Source organism: Tachysurus fulvidraco, chromosome 17, assembly GCF_022655615.1.
Source record: "Tachysurus fulvidraco isolate hzauxx_2018 chromosome 17, HZAU_PFXX_2.0, whole genome shotgun sequence".
In the NCBI taxonomy this organism is placed as follows: Eukaryota; Metazoa; Chordata; class Actinopteri; order Siluriformes; family Bagridae; genus Tachysurus; species Tachysurus fulvidraco.
In genome coordinates this window covers 5,606,679-5,627,703 of record NC_062534.1, presented here as the reverse complement: position 1 = coordinate 5,627,703, position 21,025 = coordinate 5,606,679, and the positions used below count along the sequence as shown (strand labels likewise).

The 21,025-nt window shown below is 37.9% G+C and overlaps 1 protein-coding gene across 2 annotated transcripts in view; it reads left to right on the top strand.

Moving 5' to 3' along the window:
- The window catches only part of aff2 (AF4/FMR2 family, member 2), a 221,374-nt gene that overhangs the window by 120,525 nt on the left and 79,824 nt on the right, over positions 1–21,025 (top strand). For both annotated transcript variants that reach the window (XM_027154627.2, XM_027154626.2), the window contains exons 4-7: positions 5,477–5,521; positions 13,490–13,576; positions 17,479–17,515; positions 17,698–17,752. In XM_027154627.2, coding sequence (XP_027010428.2) covers positions 5,477–5,521; positions 13,490–13,576; positions 17,479–17,515; positions 17,698–17,752 — 224 coding nt within the window. The remainder of the gene's footprint in view (positions 1–5,476; positions 5,522–13,489; positions 13,577–17,478; positions 17,516–17,697; positions 17,753–21,025) is intronic.

Sequence of the window (21,025 nt, the reverse complement as noted above, 5' to 3'; positions counted from 1 at the left end):
CGACATCTTTTTTGTGATTTTATTTTTTGTGAAAAACACCATGGACATTTTTAAAGCAGAAAGCTGCATGAAACTGTTCAATATCCACAATCTCTACAAAGGTCGTGGAAATCTCAGTAAAAGCTGATGAATCACCGGAACAACAAGCATCTTAGTGAGTAACTCAACAACACGACAATCTCTATTTTTCTGATTGAATTCAGCTCCAGTTCGTCTGCCAAGCAGCTCAATGATCATTCGAAGTCGGGGGGGAAAAAAAAACCCAAATCGGAGCCGTCGATACGGACTGCAGCAGGAAGTGCGAGCCTGCCGTTTGTCACATTGACTTCAGTTTACGTGAAGACTCATATTATTGGCTGTTTATTCGTTTACTGGCTTCCCTGCAGATTGCTTTAGAAGCGTGACGTGTTCTAAGTTCCTTAACACCACACGAGTTAAAACTGACCTTTTACCAGGTCTGTAGAAATATTTATTTGTTTGTTTGTTTGTTTATTATTAAAAGCTGACTTTCCACATCAGCGGTTTAATTTAATTATCGGAAATGCTTTCACCACATCTGTGTGAAGATCCTGCAGATAAATATTGTATTTCGTTTATGGCTCGTGGCTCTCAGGTCGTGTGCTGGTGACGTGAACGTTAAGCTGAATCGCAGAAATCTACAAACACATCTACAGTCAGGATTCGAGTATTCGGTGTCAGGCGGCGATCGATACTGAATTTCTTTACAGATTTTTTTTTTTCCCAGAAAGTAGAAGAGTTGGGATTTTCTGCACATTTACTCTCTCTCTCTCTATCTCTTTTGGGTTTTTTTTTCAACAAGCGTGACTTGGCTGAGTCAGTCTAAATCATGCATGACGGTGTGTGTAGAAGAAGGGCAAAGTGCATGGACCTGAACACTTCTCTGTCTGTCTCTCCCTTTCTCTCTCTCTCTCTCTCTCTCTCTCTCTCTCTCTCTCTCTCTCTCTCGCACACACACACACACATACACACTGTTGTTCTCTTTGTCTATTTCTCGTTGTCAATAGTTCAAAGACAGCATTATGCATGACAGTCCTTCAGAAGGAGATACATGTCAGATTGCAGAGCAAACATCACCTTATTACTTTCTTTCTTTTTGATGTGAGATTTAATTTTCATAATTCTTTCTGCTTTTGGTCAGATCCTCATACTGTACTGTATATAGAGTCTATCTCTGTTTTCTTGTCACATCTTTTTCACATTTTTAGATTGACTTGCTACACACACACAGACACACACAGACACACACACACACACACACACACACACACACACACACACTCCTGCAGAGCAGAAGAACTTCCTTTTCTCCTCTCATCTCATCTGCCTACTCATCTATATCAGGACACGAGTCCCTTCATAGGGCTGCACCAGCTGTCACTGTCGACTGTGCCGCGTCCTTTTTTTCCTGCCATCCATCATGCCAACCCTCCCATTTCAACACCAATTCTCCGTCTATTGTCAGACAGTAAGACAGGTAGACTCATCCGTCCTTCTTCCATCTCCCTCTCTCCATCTTCCTGTCCCTTCTCAGATGGGCGGGTTTGTTCGTCATGCAACTCTTCTACTTTTAAGCACAATTTACACCAAGCTAAGTGCTAAGTGCAACTCTTCACTATGATGGCTCATTTTTTTTCCTCTAAAAAAAGGAAGCATTTTATCTGCTGTTCCATTCCACATACTGCTAATTCCAGAGAAAAATCCTATCCCAGCCAAAGTAAATGCCACCACAGTATCACACCGGACAGGAACGTGACGTCTATACGGTGTGATTTCTTTGTGAAGTGAAGTGATAAGCACCTTTTTCCCTGTTTCTGCAGCCATGACACAAAAAACCTCTGACACTGACACAATACCTACATCTGTCAATTAAAAGCCTTTTTTTAACTTCCTGGAAAGAGACATGGTGTTAAACTGATATAAGGAAAATATGCAGCAATGTGGCTTGCCATGATTAGAACCGACTGAATCTGTCTATCTATAGATATATAGACAGATTCACACACACACACACACACACACACACACACACACACACATATATATATATATATATATATATATATATATATATATGTTTGTGAATATTTTATTTATTTACTTACTTATTTAAAAAAATGTACTATGCACTGTTTGGACTTATAATTATTTGTAATGACAAAAATGTTTTTTTTTTTATTTGTTTGTTTTTACTCAACTATACCTACTTTCTCGAGAACATTTCAACCTGCAGTGCTTTTTCATTCTCATGAGACATCAACTATCGGTGAGAAATCATTCGTAAAACCATTCAATCAGTCACTAGCTGCAGGAAAGTAGAGGATTCCTGCCATACAGCAGAAATAAGGTCTCAGCTGGACAACCGGCATTTTTTACACAACAACACTGAGGAAGATGAGGAAGAAATTGGGCCGCTGGTTGTATTACTTATGTCTATTTCACCAGAAAAAAAAAACATATTCCCTATACGGGAAATGTCGCAGAAGCATTTGCATGATATTCGGTTATTTTGTTTGAACTCGGATAAGAGCAAAGCGTAATGCCAGAACACCAACACCCCCCCCCAAAAAAAATGCTAGCATAAACAATTTAGCAGCATGCACGAATCCCCTCTTTATATCTGTGACATTCCTGTCAGCCCATCGGCGATATAAAGCAAGCTTTGCATTCGGCACATGCCGTCAAAAAAAAGTGCCTTTTAGCGTCTCGGCTGGAATCGAAATGGGGTTCACCACAGGTAACTCCGGAATGAACTGGAGTGTCAGAGCAATAGGCTCGCTCCAGCACACTCCTAATATCAGAGCAAAGAAGGACAATGGAGGAGCAACATCTGATTAGAGCGGCTCAGCCTGAACATTAGGTTTCTATGGGAACAGGATATTATGTGCCGGCCCTGACAAAACAGGAAGTTTATGTCTGCCAGCTTGCTGCATTTGCTATGCGCCCTTTGCCCTTGCTAGCTGTGGAATTTATTTATTTATTTATTTATTTATTTATTTATTTATTTATTCAAAAAAATTGGGTTCATTAACAGGATGGAGACATTATTGTAGATATAATAAGAAAAGTATATTTATAAGTATATATATATATATTTGTGTTGTCATCAGGACAGGATATATTTAATAAAATAGCATTTTTTTTCTTGTCTGACTCTTAACCAGACAAAAGAAAAAAAATGAGCTGAAAATAAATGTTTCTAGCAGTGTCAGAAAGACAGTTGTCCCTAATTAGTCTCTTAGCTAGCTAGCTTAGTCGTCTAATTCATTTAACACATATATTTTAGGTTGCCTAAGCTTATTACTACCATGATATTAATTTTTGTTTATTAGCCTTTATTTTGCTACTGATAGCATCTGTTACTTGTTAGTATCAGTTAAAAAAGTCTATTATGCTACATGACATGCTAGTTGGTCATTATTTACTTCTGCCCACATCTGTTACCTGATAATAATACATACTAATATGTTTCATACTATTTTAGCTAGCTATATTTTGCTACAGCTACTGCTAAATATCAGTTACTTGCTAATATCAGTAAACAAAAAAAGTTAGCTAGTTAGCTAGTTAACTAGTTAGCTACCCCGCATGGTGATTTAACTTATTAATTGTACTTACTGTATTATTATATATAACTTATTATTTGTATTATTTGTACCAAGGTACTTCTTTGTTCCTTTTCTGACAGTTATTTTTGTTTTATACAATGTTAGCCGGCTATATTTGACTTCTGCTATTATCAATTGCTGATATCAGTAAATGCTAGCTGCCTATCATTTACTGCTGCTGGTATCTACTATTTGGTAATATCAGGTAGATTTAACTACTAATATATTTCATACTATGCTAGCTGTCTATATTTTTGCTACTGCTAACATCTATAACTACCCAGCATAGTGTTACTACCCTATAATTTGTAGCTAAGCTACTTTTTTAAACATTTATTTCTGTTTCATTCTATGCTAGGGGGCTACATTGTTACATGGTGATAGCTGTTACTATTAGTAAAAGAAATAAGGGGTTTGAGTTTTGGGTTATCAGATCAGATATTTGAGTTGTATTTGACCCTGCTTACACCTGTAACCCACGCTGTTCGATTGCTATCTGATCACCCAGGATGTACATTGATGCCAGTTGTGATTGGGACCAGTGACTTCTCAGGGTTTTCTCAGCCATCTTTATACACAGCATTGTTTTGACACAGAAAAGGAACTGAGGAACTCCTGGTCTGATGGAGGGTGGGATGGTTTTTTCTTAGCACAAACCAGATTTAGTACATTGCACAACGGCAGCTGGACAGACTGGACAGCTTCCCCCTCAGGCTGTTTGACTTTTTAGAGCAAATGTTGGCTTGTTTCCATGCCAGCAGTGGACTGATGTCATCATCCAGTTACACACAAGAGAAGAGTGTCTCTCTCAAGCAGGTTAGCTCATCTCAAGTGTGCTCGATCACACTAAGTGTGCACCAAGAATGGAGAAAGGAAGCAGCTCAGCAAATAAGGGGAAGCTTTGGAAATTATCATTTGCCAGCGTAGTGATACGGCCAAAACGCTCACAATGTAGTGTAGTGACTAGCTGAAAAAAGAACTAGACAGAGTGTACTGTTACAGTTATTAAACAATTCTTATGTCCCTGATGTGCGACCAACTGTGTGCCATTACTCAACCGGACACCTCTTAGTGTTTAATTACTATTTCCCTCAGTGTGCTTAAAAGTGTTGGTGAGCTATTGCAACATGTATACTAGCTGACATTTCTCTCCCTTATGATGGGCTGATGCAAGCTGGTGATTATCTAGCTCCCAGCATGCCTGTGTGCAATGCAAAAGCCAGAACAGCGGCCTAATTTCAGCCTGATCTGTCTCAAAATAAAAAGTGAATTCTTTCAATTTTATGAGAGGAAACTCATAAGCAAAGACGGGAAAGACTGAAAATTCCATCCTTGTCAAAGGTTTTGCTATTTGTAACTTTTGTTTTTGAAAAGTTTCAGTTCGTGCTTATATTAGCTTATATTAGCTTTATGTAAGGTTGCGGTCATGAAATGGCCAAGTTTGCTAAGAGTACTCAGAAATTATGTTATCTTTTATTCATCAAGTGCACAATTATACTGTGATTTGAACTGAAAGAAAGATTTTTATTTTTTTATTTTATCTCTTTTTTATTTATATGTTTAATAGTTAAATGTGGATACAATTTAAATTTACACATAAGTAATCAATTAAAATAAAATAAAAATAAAATAAAAATATCAAATTATAAGAATATATTATTTAAAAAAAATAATAGTTGATTAAAAAATAATAATAATTCATTCATAAAAGTGTAAAAACTATTGTAAGGTTACCTGATAAACAGTCAGTGTGTTGTGGCACAAGTTAGATGCGGCTAATATTCTTGTAGTTTTCCATATCCTGCATTTCCTGGACCATTTTAATGAGATTTTTTTTTTTCCTCATGCAGGTCAGTCTGCCCAATGACTCCAGCTGTGTGGAGGAGATTTTGCGGGTAAGTGAATAATTGCACCTGCTTTCCACACCTCTCTCACCATTAGCCACAGTGACACTTAAGCGTCTGTTGGAAAGTTATTACTTTTCATGGATTTACAGCACAAATTTTCTTCTCTTCTGCTTGGTAGTTATTAAATGAAAAAAATTAGATGCTAATTTCGTTTCCTCATTAGCAATGTCATTGAACAGAAAGTGCAGCTGCTCGCACTCTTCTATTTCGCACGCAGATCAGTTTATCTCGTCCTCTGAATAGGTATTGAGTTACTATGTTTGCTGCATCTTAGTTTATGTCTTTTTCCGTGAAGCGGTGTTTCCCAGGCAACCTGGAGTGTGTCTGTCAGTCAGAGTGCACGCAGCATTTGCCGTGACTCACTTATGACTCACGATCACATTGCACTGCACGCTCAAAGCCATGAGACTCGGACACTTTTTTTAATAGGAGAGGTCTCTGAATGGTCTCAGAATTAGCCCTTGATGTGAGAAATTGATCATTTCATCTCATGTAATCAAGGCTATGATGATATTAAGCCTGGGAAAAGTCAAAGTAAGTATCAGTTATTAGAGATGTGGAGCACAAGCAAGGCTTTTCTTCATACTCGCATGGAGATAAGTGGTTGATAAATATCAATTGCACGGCTGATTTACATGTGACCACAACTACAAAACTGCATAACAGGCAGAGCTAAAATTGACAAAACGACTAAATGGCGAAAGCTTGACCCCAGCAGTGGTGCAGCTCAGCCATTGCAGCCTGAAAGTGATGAACTCTTCCACCTTTTTACAGGGTGCCAATACTTTTGTAACTGATTCATATGGTTACGATTGAGAATTATTTATTTAAATCCTCTGATTAGTTATTTCTATTAGTTCGTGTCAAATGACACACTTTTTATGATCATTTTAATTGTTTATATAATAATAAATTTCATTTAATCTATTAAGGTTTTATTAAATTTGTGCATCTGATTAAAATAAACAAGTGATTTAGCAACAGCTTAAACTGGATAGACAATTGTAGTAACTCACATCCACTATAGGATTTGTAGCCGATCACAAACACAAACACGGGAGCTCTTGTAGGATTTTAACATTTCTGAGAGCTGGATTCTGGAGTAAAGGGTTTTTTTTGTTTTGTTTTTTAGCTTAAAAAACAATTTACGAATAAATCCCTTTGTTGATTGATTGATAAACAAGGTCCAGTGTTTTTAAGGTTCTTCAGTAAACCCATGAGCATTTCTTTTTCCGATGCTGGTGCTTATACAAAAAGTTGGACTTAGAGCTGAATTTGTGTTAGAGAAAGATGTTAAAGAAAAAAAAAAATAGTGGATATGGATTTTGAAGATCACATGAACATGGTTTAACAACAGTTCCTAATTAAAACTTAGGATTCTAGATGATGATAATAATAATAATAATAATAATAATAATAATAATAATAATGATAATAAGTATTATCATTATTATTATTATTATTATTATTATTATTATTATTATTATTATTATTATTATTACCATAGTAACTTTAGCTGGACCGAGTTTTGAAGTGTCAAATCTTCACCCCTTCAACACAATAGACTCCAAACATATCCAAAGGCTCTGCTTTGCACTGGTTAGCCTTAGCTTTAAAAATGGAGCAGATGAAAGAGGCTTGACCTGCTTTCTTCACCCCTATCTGACATTTTCTTTCACTCTTCTGTTCGGTAGCGTTCCAGCCCTCAGGGCCTAGTTTATCACGGCTAGAAAATGTTTATAGATTGATATCACCTCTACACAGAGAAAGGAACAAGATTGTATCTTACCCAGAGAAACATGAGTAAACAGAAGAAAAAACAAAGGCACCGAGATTATTCAGTACAAACCGAGGGTTTCGATAAAAAAAACCCGCAACCTTTCTGAACTGAGAGCGACTGTGCGAATGTGCACAATGCTTTAGCATTGTTAATGTGAAAGTTATATCCTAGAGGTTATAATGTGTAATTGCACAGGAACAGTGTACTGTAGCTAAATGCAGCATTTTGTGACTCCTCATAATGGATATTGTGAACGCTTGATGCACGCTGTCTTTTTGTTTACACACACACACACACACACACACACACACACACACACACACACACACACACAGAAGGACCAGGACGAATAGACCTGGAAGTAGCAGGGTTGGAAGCAGCACTAGGACAAATAGTCAGCAGGAATATTCATAGTGTTGATAGTAGCACATGTATCATAGTAAAAACTGTAGTAATAGTAGTAGAAGTAACTGTAGTAGTGGTAGAAGTAACAGTAGTAGTAGTAGTAGTAGTAACTGTAGTAGTAGTAGTAGTAGTAGCAGTAGTAGTAGTAACTGTAGTAGTAGTAGTAAAAGTAACAGTAGTAGTAGTAACTGTAGTAGTATTAGTAGTAGTAACAGTAACAGTAGTAGTAGTAACTGTAGTAGAAACTGTAGTAGTAGAAGTAGTAGTAAAAGTAACAGTAGTAGAAGTAGCAGTAACAGTAGGTGTAGTAGTGGTAACTGTAGTAGTAGTAGTAGTTGTAGTTGTAGTAGTAGTAGTAGTAGTAGTAAAAGTAACAGTAGTAGAAGTAGCAGTAACAGTAGGTGTAGTAGTGGTAACTGTAGTAGTAGTAGTTGTAGTTGTAGTAGTAGTAGTAGTAGTAAAAGTAACAGTAGTAGTAGTAACTGTAGTAGTAGAAGTAGCAGTAACAGTAGGTGTAGTAGTGGTACAGTAACTGTAGTAGTAGTAGAAGTAGCAGTAACTGTTGTATCAGAAACTGTAGAAGAAGAACCAGTAACTGTAGTAGTACAGTTGCAGAAAGACGTGTGTGCAAGGTGAAGTAGAAATTGTGTGTTTTTTATTCAAAATGTTATTGTAAATTGATCAGGTGTGTTGCGTTAGCTGTAGCATTGTGATAATCACACTTTATAAGCATGATTCTAAGTTTGAAGGTTATAAATTATCCTGATAATCCTGAGCGGTTAAAGAACTCGCACCATTGACCATAGGACTGTGTGTTAAATTCCCCGAGCTGCTCACAGTGAGCATGTAGCACTGAGGGATTTCACTGTCGTCTTCGCTTACTTTGGCTTTGGAGCGAAACCTTTAACCTTCAGCTGCTCCAGAGGATGTCAAGAGTCTGACCCTGAGTTTGACTGTGTGCTTCGAAGTGTGTGAGATGGGGAAGGAGACATGACCTCAAGGAGAATCTGATTCACTGTATAAATAATTAGGTGTCTGGTACCATGCTGATTTTTCTGTGTGTGTGTGTGTGTGTGTGTGTGTGTGTGTGTGTGTGTGTGTGTGTGTGTGTGTGTGTGTGTGTGTGTTAGCTTGCTTCTTTGCTTCTGTGCTGACCAACAGAATAGCTGCAGATTCATCATATCGGGCAGTAAGGTTTCAGCGTCGGTAGCATTATCCGCAGCTTTTATGAAAGGTAATGCTTCATCGCTTGCATTAACGCCGAGGTGGCAGTATGAAAGACCCGGCACCTCATTTATCTCAGCCTGTCTTTGTGACTCCAACTGATCAGGCCAGAGGGGAAGAGGACAAAACAACGTTTAGGAAGAATCACAGAGTGTGTGAAGCAACCGTGTCATAAACACGCAGCAATACCCGGGTTCTCGACTCGGCTCTTGTGAAACAATATTAGGAATGTGATCCAGCTAAAAAGATCCGGAGCATCGGAGTTTGATTAAAATTTGGAGTTTGCCAAATTCTGAGTCTCCAGTGTCAGTGCCTTGTACCAGGAGGTTTCCTGACGATATTTCACGACGGAGTCTTTGCTATTTGCATTTTTTTGTTTGTTTGTTTGTTTGTTTGTTTTATTAACTTTAAAACGTTAATTGCAGGGCACAAGCACACACACGCAAAAACACACACATACACACACACACACTCACACACACACACACACACACACACACACACATACACACACACACACATTCAGACACTACAGAAAATTTAGCAATGTCAATCAGTCTACAACACATGGCTTTGGTCTGGAGTAAGAAACCAGAGAAGCAGGAGGAAACCCCCAAAGCATGGGGCAATACACAAACTCCACACACACAGGGCGGAGGCAGGAATCGAACCCCCAGCTTCCCCAACTAAGCCGCCTTGCCACTTTTCCTTAAGATCACACAGAGCTTTGTTCTTTTTAAGTATTTTAAGTATTTTTCAAGCTAGGCTTTTTAAACCAAACTGTAGTAGCATTCTGTACCAGTCATAGAATCAAAAAAGTCTTTCTACAAGAAATTTCTAAGCTGCTCAAGGATTCATGCTGTCTGACTCACCTCATCGTCATGCATGCTGATAGATAAACCGTGCATCACAAATGTGTGTGTGCATCTTCAGGGCATTCGGGACAGAGCACAAATACACACTCAAATGAAACACTTCACACACTGTTTAAAAGGCCTTATCATACCTCTTTTTTAACATAGAACTCATATAACATAACTTTAATTCAATTTAATGAATTAAGTTCATTAAGATCTTGTTTGAAAAGCCATTTCACCATTTACAGTATAAAAACCTTTTGTTTATTGCTACATGACCGGAGGTCTGTTATATAAAATGAGTAATAATGATAATGCATTATTAATGCGATTAGTTTCAGTGATCATGTGCAATAAAAATGTACAAATTATGGAGCATGGAATTAACCACTTTTACAATTTATTAGTATTAATTCTACATGTTAGAAGTTTAGGTTCTAGGTCTGGATTTTGTGTGTTGTCTCGTTGTTCATCTGTTGACATGGACACTGGCTGTGATCGAAACAAACTCCAGGCCGTTCTGTTATATGAAATGATATGAAAAGACTGCAGCATTTGTCTGGTTTCAGACTCACTTGATTCTATCAAAGCTCAGTGGATCTTCCATGGTCAAAAACGCACACAGAGAACACAACCATATCGACTCAATTGTTTGGTATTTGTTGTCGTCGTCGTCACTTTTTTCTTCCCGAACGCGAAATGTGCATCCGAGTACAAGTTGCACTTACTTTATATCAACGAGAATTACGGCACAGTTCCAGAGAAGCCGAAGTGTCCTGACAAAAAACATCACCACATTAATGATCATGTATTTTTGTCAGATTATGTGGCGCATGTTCAACCACGTGTTCTGACTCATTAAATCAGAAACATCACTTATGCTATGTTAAAAAATAAATAAGAATTGCAACAATATCATGATACCTATTCTGAGTGCACATTTTAAGAATGAAGATATTTATTGAACCCTAATATGTCATCAAATGGCGTCTTTAATATAGGGTCCTCAAATAACAAAGCTTAATGAATAAATTTATTAAAAAATAAATACAAGTGGGAAGGTTGAAGTCTGTGGGTTATACAATAACAATGAACTTCGATAAGCTTCGATATTTGTCACACACATTGATTTGTGGAATTTGTTGCCAGATTTGTGTAAGATTACACAGTAACAAAATGAAACAATGGCAATTTCGGTGGATCTTTCACTAAAGATCGGTAGGTTTCGCTAAATTTCCATTGTGTATCACCACTTGAGTGGAAAGTCTTTGAGTACAAAAACAAAGATATTTGGATCCAAAGTTTTGCTGTCTGAGAGGAGTGATATTAAGCAGTGTGTGTGTGTGTGTGTGTGTGTGTGTGTGTGTGTGTGTGTGTGTGTGTGTGTGTGTGTGTGTGTGTGTGTGTGTGTGTGTGTGTTCGGATGAGTGCGTTTGGCTCGAAGGGCCACACTCTTAATCTGATTCATTTACAAATCAAAGCTTACAAAAAAATAAAAAATAAATAAAATGCCTGGACCCCCACTGCAGCTCATCTGAGTGAATGAATATGTGCCTGTTTTTTGTTTTTTCCCCCCTCGAATACACTATTGTTAGTCCAAAATACTCCAGCGTAACCTGGGATATTCATAGGCTTATGACTTCATTAGGCAAGAATGATGCATGATCACAGAGAACAGCTTTGCTGAGAGCAGCTACGAGATGATATTTACTGTGGCTTGTATCACCAGTGTAATAATCATCATGTTTTATATTAGAAGAAATTTCTAGAAGAAAGGTTCTTTCGTGACTACATACCACAGTTTGTACACTGAATTAAAATTAAGGACCGTAATATTTTTTTCACTTAAATTTAATAGTAATATATTCATGTGTTTGCTGTTGCACTAGCAATTATTATTATTATTATCTGATATGAAAGTCTTTTTATAAAGTACCTTCTCATGACATCAAGGAAGCAAAGACAACTTACTAAACTATGACAATATTAGAAAAGTAAATAAATAATTGACATGCTCGTTTGACGTGTGTGAAATTCTATAAAAACAAACTATAAAATACAATTACGTACTTGTGGATTTACGTATGTCCTTAAAGCATTTTGGATTTGAGAGATTTGTAAGATTAGTGTTGAATGGATGGATGGTTGGATGAATGGATGGATTGGGAAAGGGACGGATGGATGGGTTGGGTGGGTTGGTGAGATGGATGGATAGATAGATGGTTGGATGAATAAAAGGATGAGTTGGGTGGGTTGCTTGGATGGATGGATGGTTGGATGGATTGATTGTCTGGGCTGGATGGATGGATGGATGGATGGATGGATGGATGGATGGATGCATGGATGTATGGGATGGATGGATGGATGGATGGATGGTATGGATGGATGGATGGATGGATGGATGGATGGGTTGGGTGGATGGATTGGTAAAAGAATGGATGGATAGAGTTTGGTAGGTTGATCAGATGGATGGATGGATGGACAGAAGGTTGGATTGATTGGGTGGGTTGGTCAGATGGATGGATGGATGGATGGATGGATGGATGGATGGTTGGATGGATAAATGGATGCGTTGGGTAGGTTGGTCGGATGGATTGATGGTTGGATAGATGGATGGATAGATAGACTATTGCATCTTACATAACAACAGCAATGAACGTAGTTGTAAAGTTTATATCTTGGTGGGAACTAAATGTGCCAGTTATTTGTTGGGACATTTGGCTGGTCCCCATAATAAAAACTCGTTTGTTGTTGTTTCGTTTGTTTGTTTGTTTGTTTTTCATATAAAATGTGCAGTTTTGATTTAAAAACACAAATCTTATGTCAACAGAAGGTCCTCACAAGTATTTTGTGTGTGTGTGTGTGTGTGTGTGTGTGTGTGTGTGTGTGTGTGTGTGTGTGTGTGTGTGTGTGTGTGTCTGTGTGTGTGTGTGTGTGTGTCTGTGTGTGTGTGTGTGTCTGTCTGTGTGTGTGTGTGTGTGTGTGTGTGTGTGTGTGTGTGTGTGTGTGTGTGTGTGTGTGTGTGTGTGTGCAGGCTAGCTTGGGGGATAAGAGAGTGGAAAATATGTGCTCCAAATGCTTAAAACTGGCTCACACATTTAGTTGAACCTAAGGGCAGCTACCCACAGCTACACACACACCTACACACACACAAACACACACACACACACAGTGATATGCACACATGCACATTCAATCAGATAGGACTAATTCAGTCGACACACTGATGCATAAACACTCAAGCTTTTCTCCACTCTCTGTAGTATGCTGTATGACATGTTGCTGTATCAGACCATACACCTGGGCACACACACATGTGCACAGAATCTGGAATCAATCAAAAAAGGCCACATGAAAGACAATCTTTGAGAGCCAGAAACGTGCAGCATACAATTACACAGAAGCTTAAGGAGCTGATTATAAGCAATGCTTTTTCATCTCACGCATGAATATGGATGAGTTTCTATTTGCTTATGAGCAGCAGTAATTACAGGATTCTTCTGCCTTCATCTCTGTAGATATGTCATGCTGATGTTGATATTTAACACATGCAAACTCTGTGTGTGTGTGTGTGTGTGTGTGTGTGTGTGTGTGTGTGTGTGTGTGTGTGTGTGTGTGTGTGTGTGTGTGTGTGTGTGTGTGTGTGTGTAATTAAGAAAGTTAACCTGTATGAACATTGTTGCCTTACAGGAAATGACCCATTCCTGGCCTCCTCCCCTCACTGCCATACACACACCGGGCAAAGCAGAACAGACCAAGTTTCCCATTCCCAACAAGGTGACACATTTTTACACACACACACACACACACACACACACACACACACACACACACACACACACACACACACGTTTTTATGTTTTTATGTCAAATATTAATATTATTTCTATTCCTGTATTTTATAGCATTTTATTTTATATATGCTATAGAAACCATTATCTTAGAAAAAGATATTTATAATCCTCAAATATATAACATTTATTATAGTTTTAGTTCTAATAAGTAAAAAGTTGAACTGATACACACATTAAAAAATGGTTTCTGTGTGATTTACTGCTACATAAAAGTTCAGCGATGAAACATGGATTTATTTCAAATTATACATTTACTGTTCACTATAAGAGACAAGTTCATGTTACCGCTTACGTTATGGCATGTGTAAATATATGGAAAGAGAAATGTGCCACTACAATCAGGGTTTTAATGTCTAAATGTCAAAATTCAGGTTAAATTTTTTTTTAAATTACTGACTCAGAGCACTGCTTGTTGACTGAAATGTTGTTGATCAAACTTAGTTTTAGTTAGATTACTTTTAATTAAGTAATTAATTAAAATATAAAATGTTTACTTAGAATTAAAATAAATGTGCCATATTCAGATTGGTACAAATCAGATTAGATAAGTTTTTAAAAAAGATAAACCCTTGTCATGTGACATCTAATTTTTTATTATAACCAACATTTTTTCCCTATTAATCTTAGTTTAGTAGTCAAGATGGCAGCATGCATATTTTTTACAGTGTACTCTATTTATTCTTAATCCTCTTTTTTTTTTTACTTCTAACATTTTAATTCCTTCATGATTTATGTTTAGATGCCCTTGTTGCTGTCTGAGAGTTGCCAGAAAATTTCATTATATTGTATATAATGGCAATAAAGTACCTTACCTCACCTTATATCACCTTACCTCACCTCACCTCACCTTACTTTACCTTACCTCATATTACCTCACCTTACCTAACCTCACCTTACCTTACCTTACCTTACCTCACCTCATATTACCTCACCTTACCTGACCTCACCTTACCTTACCTCACCTCACTTCACCTCACCTTACCTCATCTTACCTAACCTCACCTTACCTCACCTTACCTTACCTTACCTTACCTCATATTAACTCACCTTACCTCACCTCACATTACCTTACCTCACCTCACCTTACCTAACCTCACCTTACCTTACCTCACCTCACCTCACATTACCTCACCTTACCTTACCTCATCCTACCTAACCTCATCTTACCTCACCTCACCTCACCTTACCTTACCTTACCTTACATAATATTAACTCACCTTACCTCACCTCACATTACCTTACCTAACCTCACCTTACCTCACCTTACCTTACCCTACCTCACCTCACCTCACCTCACATTACCTTACCTCACCTCACCTTACCTAACCTCACCGTACCTCACCTCACCTTACCTCACTTTACCTTTCAGTACCTTACCTTACATTACCCTACCTTACCTTACCTCATCATACCTCACCTCACCTCACCTTACCTTACCTCACTTTACCTTACCTCACCTTACCTTACCTTATCTCACCTCACCTTACCTTACCTTACATTACCTCACCTCACCTCACCTCACCTAACCTTACCTCACCTCACCTCACCTCACCTCACCTCACCTCACTCACCTCACCTTACCTTAGTTTATATGGTGTGTCTGCCATTCAAACCTTATTGTAAGTCGTTGACTTAAATGGTTAATGTTTTAATGGATGGTTAAGATATCAATGTTTAAAAGAAGGGAAATTCATCTGATTTCACAAAATTTGTTTGAAAAGTTAAACAGTTTAATAATAATTTTATAGAAATTGTATTATAATTGTCTAATAAGAAACATTAGATTGATTGGCTTGTTGTCAAGTTATTTTGACCTTGTAAGTTATTTCTATTTTCCATGTAAATAGTTCCTCTATCAGTGAGACAGTTTGTTTGTTAAAACATTCATAGAACTAGACTTTCATGAAGGGTACATTCAATACTACCCTCAAATTTGTCCAAAATAAAGTACCCCAAAGGCCAGCTGCCATCTAATTTGGCCAGCTTGTTTATCTTAGGAGATTGTAAACGCTGCCCAGAAATGCTGCCTCTCTCGGTGGCTTTTCTCCAGCTGGAACCAAATGAAAGTCTTCTAGTTTTGGAGCTGTCCAGAATACACACTTGTAAAGCATTATTAAGACAGTTCACTTTTCTCACACAGGAAGTGCTCGAGAACTCTTTTGTTGAAATAAGTTTTTATTTCAGTCGAAGCCTTGACTGTTGTCATAACTACCGCCTGTCTCTCTCTGGCCTGTGATGTCATCTGGGAAGTGTCCAGAGATGGCGTCTGGCTTGGGGGCCAGAGCGACGTCACTAGGACAATCTGACAGAAATATTGGTGAAGGAGCTGTGCTGTAGCAGGGCTTTACCACTGAGACGATCTTTTGGCTTTGCTTCTTGTTGACATCATCACTGAGTTGAATCTACCGCTGTGTGGACCGCATTCGTAGCATTCGTCTGCTGTTCATTATGGAAGAAACGTCTTGTCGACTGTAGCTCCTAACAAACCAATGACAAGTCAATTTAGATTTATTTTTATATTTTGGATATCTTAAAATACAAACAAATCTCTTAATCTCATTTACACCACCATGCATTTGAACTCTTGGATTTGATTGGTCAGAAGGTGTCGATTCATTTTCATAACAGCATCTTTGCGAGGTTTGGGGATGTTTATTAATATTGATAGAATGAGTCTCCAGTGTCTGTGTTTTTAAACAATAAAGAAAATGAAAAAAAGTTGCGTTTTCCTTCATGGCAAAGCGTTCTGGAATCTTTAGTATCAAACTGCGTTTTTTTGTCTTGAATGATATGTGTATAGCTGATAAAAGCGATGCATTTTATATGATATATAAAAGCGATGCATTTCACAACATTTAATGTAACTCTAAATGGATAAAAATTTATGACATGAAAAACAGCGTAATTGCTAACAAGCTGCTGTTGTGGTACCGGAATATAAAACTCTTTACCTTATGCTGTCATGGGAAAATAACCAACTTAATAGTGCTAACAGCATTGCACTGCTCTGTCACTGATTATTTATATTCTGAGCATATGTTATCACTTTATATACTGTTTAGAACTGTTTGGACTCAAGTTAAACATACAGCGTCTTTGCAAGTCTCAGATTATTAGAATATAATGTAGGTTTTTATTTTTCAATAAAAAATTATGTGCCTGTGAGAAATATCCTTGTTCTTTAATAATAACAATCCAATATGAAATAATAGGGCTATTAAAATGAATCATGGTGCTGCAAAGTGTCACAGTTGTGCCTGTGCCCAAGTCTTTGGGATGTCATCTATTGTGTGTCTGTGTGTGCGTGTGTGTGTGTCTGTGTGTGCGTGTGTGTGTGTGTGTGTGTGTGTGTGTGTGTGTTTTCAAGTTCCACTCAAATCCCATGATACTTCTTTGTCAGTGCTAAAGCCCCTGCTATTTGCCTTGTAATAGGACATGGTCTGATTGGCGTAAGTTGACCCAGGTGACACGGCTAATAATAAAGCTCACTCTATAAATCCTGGCTTAATGGTGCCGCCCACATCGTCATCTCTTCACTGCTGTCTCGACCGTTTGTGATTTGTGTAATGCTTCTAATTGTATTAGTGAAAAATCAATTAAAGCAATCAGTAGGAATTATGTGTGTGTGTGTGTGTGTGTGTGTGTGTGTGTGTGTGTGTGTGTGTGTGTGTGTGTGTGTGTGTGTGTGTGTGTGTGTGTGTGTGTGTGAAATGTTGAGGTTGTAATCTTTGCTTGGTCTATAAGGTGATAATCTCTCTCTCTCTCTCTCTCTCTCTCTCTCTCTCTCTCTCTCTCTCTCTCTCTCTCTCTCTCTCTCTCTCTCAGGACCCCCAACACGTAACACCAGCATACAATGGACAAAGTGAGTAGAAACCTCCATGGACATCATGTATATAAATGATATCAGTCATGTCACAAAACAAGCGCTAATGGCTCAGAAAAAGAAAAGGCCGATGCCATGGCCCGTGCCAGGCTGCAAGCACTTGGCCAGCGCTTAATCAAAAAACCCCGGCTCCAACATCTCCGTGTGCTTTCTTTTGGCAGAGCGCTGCAGCGTTCCCAGTAACAAGCCCTCAACCAAGCCTGTGCCACAGAAGTCGTGAGTATTCATTCGATTAATTATTCGAGAAAACTGCCATGGGGAGATGGAGAGTTGGGAAGAGTAGCATGTGTGTGCACTTTGTTTCTCTGCAAAACAAGTCCCAATCCTCAGCTCCCGGTGACAAAGAGACGAATAAACAATGTGGCTGGCACTGCTTCAATAACTGTGTTGTGAGCTATGAAATGCGCTGATAGACAGGTGTGCTGTAGCACTAGCTATGCTTTCACCTGCACTGAAATGATTGTGACTGTTTTGTTTTTCAGCTAAAATAGTTATTTGAATAGAATACAGTGCTGATTTTGCATAGCTGGTGAATTATAATGTGTCAGCTTTAAGCATCAAGGTTTGCACTGTATTTAATTTTTTATTTATTTATTTATTTATTTTTACATCATCACATATGAGTAATGCTGTGTTCACACATGCAGAGACTTTATTGCTGCATGCCACCAATCGTTGTACTATCAAGTCGCCAGTAAGCTTTTCTACTACTGGTTGTCATGGTAATAACGTTTACTGTAGCACTGGGTGTTGCGAATAGCATTCCAAATCAATTTTCTTGCCTGAAAAAAGCAAGATTTCATGTTAGTGTATAAAGTTCATGTCTGCATCATCATATCCCATGAGATGAAGGAGAAGAAGTGTATGCACTTTGCCTTGGATCATGTGCACTCTACCGTCTTCACTCGCACTGGGAGTCGCTGCAGTGAGTCGCTCTGTATTTGCATAAAGTTCAACTTTGTTGTGTCACTGAACACGCCCACATCTTCCCACCGCTGTATGTATGAATGTAGCATCATGCACAGTGAGCCAACAAATTTGTACTGATTCATTCATGTGCAGTAATAATTACAACCAATGCTGCAAACCATTGACAATACATTAGACACTGTTTAGTTGTTTACTTCAATGTTTGCCATCTTTTTTGCCATCTTAATTTATCTTCATATTAGCCGTTCTCTTTTAATTCTTTTGTGTTACAACTTGTTACATCCGACGGCATGAAATGCTTCTATCTGAAGAGGAAGCCCAGAAAAATAAAACACTTTAGCGTGTATATAACCTGATTCTGAAAACAAGGAGCAGATCATTTAAATTGCAGATTTTAAAATCAAGCCACCACATACTATAATATAAAAAAAAAAACGTCTGATTTGCTATTTAAATCGTTAAATTAAACATATTTTTTAAATATATGTATTACATTCAACTATATGGAAAGTGCAGTTAACAAATAAATAATATACTTGACCTTTTCATTAACATTTACAACATTTACAGCAACTTAACACAAAGAGTATATAATAAGCATATAATTTCACTTCTTTTTCAAAAAAATGTTTACAGGATTTAAGGTTTAAAGAGGGTTGTACAGAAGAAATAAAGTACAGAAGAAATAAATGACAGACAGAATGACAGAAACCAGGTGTGGCATCTTTTGCATTTTATTTTCTCAGTATTTCTTGTTTCCTGTGAAACTGTTAATGAAACAATAACTGTTTTATATTATATGCACTCATTGTAAGCAAGTAGGTAAGTAAGTTAGTAAATGCGAGCATGTTCACGGAAATCTGAAGCAAAATAGTAACTGGCAGATTTTGCATCTAATTCTTACGTGCTATACAAACTTCCGTGCGCTAACGCAGAGGCGAGCGAGAGTGAGCTACAATCTGACTGGCTAAGCAGAAGTGACAGATCCAGATGAATTGAATCAGAGTGTAATGTGTCTGTCAGCTCACTAAAAGAGATATTTTCTCATGAAGGCACTAGGGTTAAAGGGTCAGAAGCGGTAACAATAAAGAAGAACGGCACATTGTTAGCTGCTGGAGCAAGCTGAAAAGAGCCAGTTATCTGCTGATCTGGCCACAGACTGAGAAACGCACGTCTTTATCCGAAGGCCAAAGGGCTTTTTCATCAACATCTGTTTGATTCGCTTCCGCCACTGTGCTCGCACTCGGTTTCTTTTTGCCCACTGAAGTCAAGATGACTCGGCTTTTGTTCCCCTCAATTGCTCACCAGTTATTTCGCAGGAAGTCTTAAATGATTTAACCAGTCAAAATATTTAGAACGAGACTGCCTCAGGGGAGAGCAGTTCTGTCAATACTGTCTTTGTCTGAGCACACTGACTATACTGTAGGTCGAGGCGTGAGGCTTTGTTTCCTGACAGTGTTGCTAACACTAGATGAACATCTTAGGCTGAAATTAGCGCAAGACTGCAGCAACGACGCTTTACAGAGCTGCTAGAGCTTCAGTACAGCTTAATCAGAACTGCAAAGATACGTTAAAATAAAATGTGACCTGAAGCTTGCCAGAATTTCTTTATGGCTCCAACCACATGTGGAACAAAGCTGCTTAGCCTCTTCACCTCACACCTTAAGTATAAGTATACACAAAACATCTAAAAATGCAGTTGCAATTATGCCTCAACAAACTTAAAAATAGATTTTTCTGGCTTTCCTTATTTTTTGTGCATAATTGATTTAGTTCACTTTAGTTTATATATAAACTTATATATATATATATATATATATATATATATATTATATATATATATATATATATATATATAAACTTATATATATATATACTGTAAAGATAGAATTAAATTGCAGTTGTTAAAGTAATGATAACCTTCAGTTTTGGACTATAGTTGCGACAATCAACTATGAGACAAAAAATATTTGTTGTAAACATTTGTTGGATTACAACACATTCTCAAATGAGTCAGATTATTTGGAGCTTCTAAAATTACACGCACTTGCACACTTATCACGCACTCATTGACACACTCATTGTCACACTGGATGCCTTTGTGTCATCATCATCATCATCATCTGTAATTGTGCCTAGATAAGATAAGCTTACTGCAAAAACATGGCAAAACACTTCCCATGACACCATTAGATAATTGGTGTTGTCTCTCACAAGTCTCTCTTCCTTCAGCTGAGTCATTTTCCCTCCAAGCATCTCACAGACACTTTAAGGCTAAAGCAGAGCATTCTGACACGCTGTTGTATAAACCTTTAACGCTTCAATCTGTCCCTCTTGAGCCACAATCGTCCATTAGGCAGAGGGCACAGTGACATTAATTTGAAGTTTACCGTGTTGGGAAGTCATAAAATGGCACTTTTGCTTGGTGGATCGACTCTTCCGTAAGCTCCTTGCAAACTGCTGGTGATCAGCACTGTAATTTACTCCAAACCTGACATTAGTCACACTCAAACCCTGCTATTCTCCTTGACCGAGGGACAGCGAGGACAGCAGTGCCTG